The 9,863-nt window shown below is 43.3% G+C and overlaps 1 protein-coding gene across 1 annotated transcript in view; it reads right to left on the bottom strand.

The window, feature by feature from the left end:
- PGGT1B (protein geranylgeranyltransferase type I subunit beta) overlaps positions 1 to 9,863 on the bottom strand; it is a 67,245-nt gene that overhangs the window by 52,441 nt on the left and 4,941 nt on the right. The window contains exon 2 of the mRNA XM_019516978.1: positions 4,785 to 4,903. Within this exon, the coding sequence (XP_019372523.1) occupies positions 4,785 to 4,866 (82 nt within the window). The 5' untranslated portion in view covers positions 4,867 to 4,903. The remainder of the gene's footprint in view (positions 1 to 4,784; positions 4,904 to 9,863) is intronic.

Here is a 9,863-nt window from a genome sequence, read left to right on the forward strand (position 1 = left end):
CCTTCAAGCAATCAGAATAATGCACAATTGTCAAGGTGCCTAAATCTAAAATTATGTTCGTACCTTTTTTTATTTTTTACTTTATCAGAGAATTACTCTCCATTAAGTCATGGCTTTTCTTCATCGATAAAGGATGAAGACGCATAAGTGGATATATGGATATACTCATTAAGACAGATACTCTAGATTGCAGTTTGTGAAATATATGGTAAAAAAGGACTGCCTAAAGAGGAAATAACAAATTCTGTAAAAAAAAGTCCAAAACAACTGGGCTCTTCCCAGACCTCCTGGAAATGGTAAACATTAAAGAAGCTAGGCAAATAATAGTCTGACTAAAGTTTAAAACACATTTTCTATTAAATTATGTGGTTCTAAGTAATACTTTTCTTTAAGAAGGCTCCCTGGTCACCAGAGAGAAAGATTATTGCTCTTGAAGGGAACAGAGCGTCCAGTACTGACCTTGAGACAGTCCTGATTAGTGGCCTGCGGTCCAAGACCTGTTCTGAGCATAAAAGTAATATGATTACACCCTGAGGATGCTGGCATCTGATATCTGAATGGAAGTGGACTAGGAGAGACCAAGAGGGCCAGAAGTACAGCTGGCCCAGGAACTGACAACTGAGGAAAGTGAGGTTTTTAAAATTAAATTAACCTAAAACTTATTTATTTCCATCATCATCTCTTTTCATTTCTTTAACTTCTGTGGAGCTTACTGCACCAATTCTTTTATTGTAAAATGTTGGGGTTTGATGTCAAGCAAAAAGTAATAACTGTAATCTTTCAATGCCATGGTTTTATCAGCAGTGCTATTAATTTTATTGTTGTTGTTTTTTTGGCAAACAATGATTTTCTGGTCAAGTAGTCCAATTGGCTAGTTCAGAGTTTTGACACTTCTTGGCTAGCAGCTTAGGTGAACACATACTTAGTCCCTGGGGAAAGCAACACAGCAATCCATTATTCACAGAAGAAGATGAATAATTGTAAGAGGGGAACCACATCTCAGCCTCCTAAAATAAAAAGCATTTTGTACTTAAGGCCCCCAGACTATCAGATCTACAGCTGGCCTTTTTTTCATTAAAAATAGATGGTTAAGCTGAAAAGGAAGTGTTAAAAAGGAAGTGAAAATAGCTGCTTTTGCTGGTGAATTATGGTATGAATAAGAAAGGCCATGATATTTAGAAGACTCATCTATAAAATCTTGAAAACTGTTTCACAGGGCAAAGGTGGCAGACAAAGGTTGATTTACGTTGATCACGTTATCTGAGTTTTTAAATACCCGAAGTTACTTTAGCCAGCACGTACACAGCCAGCTAAAACATTACATGCAAATATAGTTAAGAAATGGCACCATCTAGTGTTAATTTCTAGTTTTAACAATATCTGAACATCTACTAAAAAAAACTTTAGAAGCAAAACAAGTTATCAACGTTAAATTATACAGCACTCACAATCCTCAACAATCATAAGAGAAGCACTTGGAAAAGTCTGCTTCACCTGAGCAGAAAGACAGAACTATGCCAATTTAACCCTCTCCCAAGGCTATATTCCCCAAATCATGGGAGTCAAATACTTGCTTGGAGAAGGCCAACTTATTTTAAATTGTGGGCTACCGGCTACAAACTTAGAGCCACAATGTACCCCAATCTACACCAGTGCTTCTACTAATGACTGTATGCAGTTTATGCAAAACTCAGAAAACGTACAGCCTGTTCAGAATCATTAAAATAACAACAAAGCTGTTCCTCCTTTAAATGAGTGTTGCAGTCAGCACTGAGTGGAAAAGACAACAAAAGGCCACCACTTCTATTTGTCCCCTTTGTAGTTACTTGTGCATTTTACTAGTTGTTTGGCATGCATGACTGAGCAAAGTAAATTATCTGTAAAATCATAGCCTTAACTTAGAACTATGACATCTGCACTGCACTCACAGCCAAGGACTGCACAGTTCTCACTGTGCTGGCCAAAGCGAAGACAGCATTATGCTACGTTGGGTCACAGTTGGAAACTTATCTTTGCAAGCTTAAGTACTAGCACTGATTTTAAAATGAGAATTTTTATTCTTGAAGCAAGGTTCGCTCAGGGTGATCCAAGTGGATAAGACCCAGCCATACACAGGAGATTAGATAAGAGTAGTAAGACCAATTGTAGCTCAATTTTCTGACTCACAAACACATAAACAGATGCCTCAGCTGTGAATGGGATCTCAAAAAAATATTTTCCCTGTTTCTTCAAGTGCTGAGGAGGCAGCCAAATAAATCAGAAATGGATATTGTAAAAATCAAGTTTCAAAGTCTGGCAACATTTTACTTTCTAGTTGCAGAGTCTATATCTTCCCTCTTTTTTTTCCTTTGGAAAAAGAAATCTGATTTTATTTACATCAATTTTTTAATCTCATTTACATAAGAAACTTTTCTTTTTAGAAATGAACCTGCTTTAAATGAAATCTGAGTGCAATAAAAACATGGGGGGGGAGGGAAAACTTCAGTGGGATAGCATTGAAAATAAAAGGTATGTTTTCATCTCTCATATGTAGTCTACACTAGAAAGGATTTGCCAGTCTACCTATCCCTTCTAGCACAGGCTCAGAACCTACCAGAAAAAACCCCCATGGTTTTGCTGTTATGCTAAATCCCCGGACAAAATAAGCTACACACACAAAACTACTTCATAAAATTGATATAAAACTGTACCAACTAAGAGTTTTTGCCAATATAAAACACCATACCCTTGAACAATGCTATTAAAACCACAAGCGTTTCTAACACTAACCAGGGCTATGTCACTTTCAAATCTATCAGAGACCTCAATGCTTGGTTTCTAGTGGATAGATTACTTTCACATCACAAAACTATCCTTACAAATGGCAGTCTTTGAAGTAAACTCTCCCTCCTGCAGATGTCTTACTAGCATAGCTGCACTTGCCCTGCTTCTCCCATAGCTGTATAACTCCAGTCCAGAGCTCTCAAGTCTCTCAAGCTCTCAACATCTTCCAAAAAGTGCTAAATTTGTTTTTAAAGTGATCCGCAAAAGACGACAGGGTTTGTATCCTTTTTCTCACAATATAAAGCAGGGATCAGCAACCTATATGGAGTGCTGGGCCAAAATAAGACAGCTGCATCTGAAGGCAAGTCCCTGTTTGTGACCAACTACGCTCACCACTCCAAACTGCCTAATGACATCCCAACCCTCCCTGCTCTGTGCCAACGGCTGCTCTCTCACCCTCGCATGCCTGCTACTGGACTTACTGCTGCTGCCACCTCTTATCCTTTGCTACTGGTTCCCATCACAACCAACTGCCACAAAGTGACAAAATCAGCAGTGAGAAAAGAAGTGCCTACATTAAGGGGACACCTGAAAGAGCACACAGGGAGGGCTGAGGCAGCAGTACAAAGTTCAACACCCTCCCCCCCAAAAAACAAGTATGGCAAAGCAGAGTGCACAGGCAGATATGCCCATCACCCCTACTTGGGCCACAGCATCATGGGCTGGATACAACTGCTTGGTAGCTGGATTTGGCCTGGTGGCCATAAGTAAGGATCTACTTAAAGCATCTGGAAGGTAAAGGAAAAAATAATGATAATAATAATAATTAAAAAAAATAAATAAAAAAAATCGCAGGATGTCTGTGGCACCCAGCAACATTTTCAAATTTTTTTCCCAGTGACCCCCCCATCCCCCACTGATTGGCAGAGGGGTCCTGGTAGTTCCACCCCTCACCGCTGATTTATTTTCCACCCTTCGTCATTTAGGTCCGATTAAGTGTGAATGAAATGCAATTAATGTCACATTTACTTTAGGCAGATACATATCACTATACATTGTGTTAAGCAGTAGGCAATCAGGTTTTAATAGGTTTAACTGACACAGTACTAGTATTATTCACTTAAAAAATAGGCAGTTTAGCTGCAAGAACTAAATCCTTTTAAAAACAAGCAGGGGGTCATTTTTGCCCTGTTTTATACCCTAATCCTTCTCTCCCTATTTTCAAAAGTTGCTTTCCTTCATGCTTCTTATGACTGTCCTGCTGCTCCCTCACATTAGTAATATTTGCCTGTTTTACTGTTGCCTATAACCATGCTAAGCAGCTAGGTCAGTGCAATCACTAAGAAGGATGAAAACTGCGTATGATACATCTCTTGTAGGCAGGGCCGTCTCTGGGGGTCAGCAAATCGGGGAAACTACCCCGGGCCCCACGGTCAGTGCTGCATAGGCCCTGCTACAGCCACTATGCACCACCAGCTCTGCTGCTGCAGCAGCCACCAGCTCTGGACACTCACCACCCCCCACTGCCCTGGGGCCCCACAGAGGCTGATATGCCTTGGGCCCCACGCACCCCCCAGCTATTAATCTCTTTAAAGAGATGTTTCCAGGTGGTTCAAGAACGAAGAAGGCACATGGTAAACCACCAAACTACCCACAAGCAAAATTAAGAATTCCTACTAACTAAACGGAAGACATTATTATGCCCATTTATTTTTGGTAGGGTTTACTTGGAATTTTACATTTTCTACAGCTTCAGAGTAATTTTATACCTGTAACATTATGAAGCTAAGACAAATGGATTTGTCTAAAAAGAGTCAGGCTCTCTTTTACAAGGCTATTTTTAATATAAATTTGTATAACTGCTAGGCACTCTTAACTCACATTTTATATTACTGGGAGCTAGATGGAGTCAGCACCTTTGAAAAGTTCTATCTATAAGTAACTAATCATGCATTACTCCCAAGGGCTAGATGTAAAACAAAAGGTGTTAAAGGCAATAAAAAAGCTAAAAACTCACTCACTGTCTTCTGTGGGAAGGACCTGCAGAGAATAAATCCATTCTATTATATCATCTTTGTTCACCACATCTAAGGAATCCAACATATCCAGACCAGAGAGGGCGAAAAATGCAATTGTCAACCTAAAAGAAAAAGATAAGGCTTACACTTCCCACCATAAATGTCACAGCGGAGATTAACAAATTCTTGTAGAAACAGAAAAGTCTACAGTATTTCAACCTGTGACTAAGAGGGGCAACTCATTAAGTCTCTCTTCTAGTTATGAATTTTACCAGTTGCATTCAGCTATATTCCTTACACTTTGCTGTCTCCACATATTTGGTCAAGGTTCTTTAGGTAAATCCCATTTTTTGTGATGCTAATGCACTTTTGTGACGATAATTCAGATATTTAGAACATCAGCCTGAGGGTCTAACTACCCAGTGGTGTTACTGCAAAGTGGCACACATTAGTGCTGCACTGCATGGAAGTTGGTAATCAATGCAGAAGGACAGTCAATTGGTGCTTTTGCAGCACTGCATTAACGCCCTTAGGAGGCAACACGTACAGAGCAACACAGCACATCTCAGTTTGGCCCTACCTGGCACCATCACTAAGCAGCATGGACTTACCCAGAGCACTTGATATGCTCACATTTCTGAGTTGTGGTTCATAAAACTCATCCCCTCCACCCTACATAACATCCTCAGGTCATGCTGTCATATCTTTGTCGTCACGTGAAGCATTTTCTCAGAAAGGGTATGTTGCAAACACTGGAGCTTTGTCTCTGTGTTACATACTGTGACTTTAATACAAATAACCACAGCCAAAATAAGCTCATTTCGTGAAAAACTGGGTTTCAAGGCTGTTTCAATTTATTATATGTTATAGGAAAAAAAACATTTTAAGTATAGATTCAAAAACATAAAAGGTGCATACAGGAGCCACTATGTGAGCAGAATGATAATCAGACAGCTAGAGTTCTTTGAGCAGTATAAACTTAACCAAAACTTCTTACCCCAATACTTTCAGACAACCATACCTGTGGCACCATTCTAGCCTTTCACCAATATCCAGTCAAACCAATACCTAGAACAGTGGTTCTCAACCTTTTTTGTACCAGGACACATTTATAATTACTGATGACCAGTCCAGACCCAGTCAATAGTTTAAGTACAAAAAAGCCCCCTGGCCCTATCAGTGTCCTTTGCTTTTGACCCGCTGCCACAAGGCCCCACTCCCTACAGTGTATGGTGTAGGGGATGGGTATGTGGGGCAGTGTGGGATGTGTGGGGAATGGGGGGGCCTGAAGCAACCCCTTGCAGGCTGGAACTCTGCCAGCCTGCAAGGGAAAACACATGTTTTTTCATGTTTTTCTCCTTTAAAGCAGAATGAATTTTTAAAGGTTTTTTCATGACCCGTTCATATATTCTTGCAACCCACTTTTGGGTCATGACCCACGGGTTAAGAAACACTGACCTAGAAGACACAAGAAAAAAAAAACTTAAAGATGATTCAATTCAACTAAAGGTAAAGTTTGGGCAGGTCTGCATACAGCAGGGGCAGGCAAAATACGGCCTGTGGGCCAAATCTGGCCCTCCAGGTCATTCTACCCAGGGCCCCTAAAAATTTAGAAAATTATTATCTGCATGTGGCTGCCTGTCAAAAAAGAAAAGGCACCAAGCAGCAGCAGGACCCAGGGGGAGCCAGTGGCAGGATCCAGCGGCTGAGCAGCAAGGCCCACCCGGCTCCACCCTGCCCCCAGTCGGAAGCCTCTGCAGCTTCTGGCCTGGTGACCCTTTGGCTGTTCCCCACCTTCCCTCAGTCCAAATGGAAAGCCAGATAAGATTGGACAGAGGGAGGAAGGTAAATTGCTGCAATCATGCAGCTGGGAACTGTGTGGTGCTGGTGGGGGTGGGCTGGAGGCAGAGCAGCTGGCAGGTGGGTGGGAAGCAGCAGTGGTAGGCAGACGGAGCGGTGGAGCGGCGGCAGGAAGCAGCAGTGGGTGCAGGGAGCAGTGGCAGCTGGGAAGTGGTGGCAGCAGTGGCAGGCAGGTGTGCAAGATGGAAAACAGGGAAGCTGAGTGGCAGTGGCAGGCAGGAGTGTGGAGCCCATGCTGGTGCCCTGGGGCTAGCAGAGACCCAGAGTGGGGTGGCAAAAGTATAGAGCCTGGGCATAGGGTTGGCCTGGCTGCATCATGTGAGGGTTACATAGTCCACAAGAGCCACACATGATGAAGCCAGCGGCCCAGCCCCATCTGTCTCTCCCACCCCACCTACCATAACCCCACACCCTCCCACAGCTCCCACCCCAACCACATACCCCACACCCCTTCACACCTACCCATCATATCCACACCTCGCACCACACACACTCCCCAACTACACCCTCCCCACATACATCTCCTTACCTCCCACACACAATATATAAGAGAAGCACTGTATTTTGAGCTATTATGCAATTGCCTCTAGATACACATCACCTCTAGATATGCAAGCACATGTAAATCAGGACACAACTATATTTAAATAAAAAAGGGACATCACAGCAAGAATTCCTGATATCATCCAGTCCTCCAACAACTATCCCCTAGTCCTCATCCATTCATGTGGGAACAAACGATGTGGCCAGGAGTAGTCCAAACCATATCATGAGTGACTACAGAGCTCTGGAGACCAGGCTTAGAAAGAGAGTCACACCCAGAGAGTGGTAGTAGACAGGTCGGTATTGACTTCCAATGATGCGGATAGTGGGGTCCAACAGGGTTCGGTCCTTGGACCTGTACTTTTCAATATCTTCATCAGTGATGTGGGTGTGAAGTGCACTCTGTCCAAGTCTGTGGATAATACTAAATTGTGGGGTGAAGCGCACACTCTGGAAGGTAGGGAATGACTGCAGGCATACCAGGACAGGTTAGAAAAGTTGGAAGTACACAATAGGACAAGTGCAGAGTGCTGCACCTAGGACGCAAAAATATCCATCACACCTACTGGCTGGGAAGTGACCCTCTCAGCAGCACAGATGCGGAAAGGGATCTCAGAGTTATAGTGGACTCTGAGATGAACACAAGTCATTAGTGTGATGAAATCATCAGCAAAGCCAAACACACTTTATCATGTATCAGCAGATGCATGACAAATAGAACTAGGGAGGTGATGCTTCTCCTCTATGCAGAGTGCTGCGTCCAGTTCTGAGCACCGTACTTCAAGAAGGATGCTGATAGACTCAAGAGGGTCCAGAGGAGGGCCACTCCTATGGTTAGGGGCTTACAGGACAAGCCCTATGAGGAGAGACTGAGGGACCTGGACCTCTTCAGCCTCTGCACGAGAAGGCTGCAAGGTGATCTTGTGGCATCCTAAAAATTCATTAGGGGGACACAACAAGGGATCGGAGATGCTCTGTTCACCAGGGTGCCTCCTGGGTTAACACGGAACAATGGTCACAAACTGACAGAGAGCAGATTTAGGCTAGATATCAAGAAAAACTTTTTCATGGTAAAGGTGACCAATATTTGAAATGGGCTTCCTAGGGAGGTGGTGCACTCCCTTACTTCAGGGGTCTTTAAGAGAAGACTGGACAGGCATCTGGCTGGGGTCATCTGACCCCAGCACTCTTTCCTGCCCAGGAAGGGGGTCGGACCCGATGATCTGTTGAGGTCCCTTCTGACCCTAGCATCTATGAATCTATTGCGGGGGCGGTTTCAAGATAGCAGTACCCTTCCTCCCAGAAGGAGTACTTCTTAGACAAGGGGAGGGACTTCCAGTGGCAAAGGTCAGGGGTTAGAGGTTCGACTTCCAGTACCAAAATGGTGACCAAGGGGTGAGGCACCTGTTAAGGGGTGAGGCTACCCTTGTGACCCTTGGCAGTTCACCAAAACTCATTAAGTGGCCCTCCACCTGAAATAACTGCCCACCCCCAGCATACAGTGATCTTGTACAGACATGCCGTTTCTCCTGGAGGAGTTGCTGCTCTTCCAGGAGAAGCCATAAGTGTATGCATGTTCAAACTTTTTCTCCCAGAGTAAAAATGGCCACTCCAGGAAAAAAAACAACATGGGAAGAACCAGGGTTAAATCACTCCCAGGAGAGTTTCTCCTAAGGGAGTGAATGTTTGTCTATGTTGTGGCTTCTCTAAGAAAAGAACATAGTTCTCCAGTTCTCCCCCTCTCTCCCAGAAGACAGTGTCTCTTGTTGGACTCCGTTGCTCCAGCAGGGAGCAGGACATGCCCTTTTCACAATCCCCACACTGCATTTCAGGGAAGCACAGGCTGATTGTGCGTGGCCTAGGTCAGCCAATTAGGGCTGCCTTATGCAGTCCTGCCATCTGACACCAGGCAAACTCAGGGTGCCTATAGAGGACGTGGAGATGAGTGTACAGGGCCCCTGCAGCTGCAGTGTCAGCACAGAAAGCTCTTCACTCTTCAGCACCTCAGCATTTGAATGTCTGTACATGCAACTCAGGGTAATTTTTTCTACCAGGAGAAGAAACCTGAGAGAATTCTGCCATATTAACTGAAGGTATGTACGTAGCCAGTATTTCCCATATTGGAGAAATACTGCAGCTAGAAACCTTTGTATGCTAGTGCAAATGCTGAAAAAGCCTTTCCACATAATGCTACACAGTTAAGCCATCATCAGAGTATAGAAAACTTCTTAATTCAACTGAGAATCCACTGTTAATCAGGCTGGGATTCAGCAAAGATCACATATATAGGGAAGGGACCATAGCTATAAAGGGAGGGAAGGGACCATAGCTAAATCAGCATGAAAAAGTATGAATACCAGGCAAATAAGCACTATGAGCCCATAATTTCTTTTGCCAGAGAACCCACAATCCTATTGGTACCGAACCGTTATGGAGTTACATATATATTTTAAGAGCTGGAATGGACTCCATGAATTATCAAATCCAGGTCCTTGCTATTGTGATATGACTGAATATAATCTTTTTCATACAGTGATCGAGCTTATGGAAAAGTAAAAGATACATTCTCAATAGAAGCAACTGCTGCCAGTACCTATGTTGATCTATAGGTCACATTTGCTGAGTATACCATCACTATGAAACAAACTAAAAAAAAAAAAAGCCAGCAATGCTAGGTAT

This window comes from Gavialis gangeticus, unplaced genomic scaffold, assembly GCF_001723915.1.
Source record: "Gavialis gangeticus isolate Ggan-Ray unplaced genomic scaffold, GavGan_comp1, whole genome shotgun sequence".
In the NCBI taxonomy this organism is placed as follows: domain Eukaryota; kingdom Metazoa; phylum Chordata; order Crocodylia; family Gavialidae; genus Gavialis; species Gavialis gangeticus.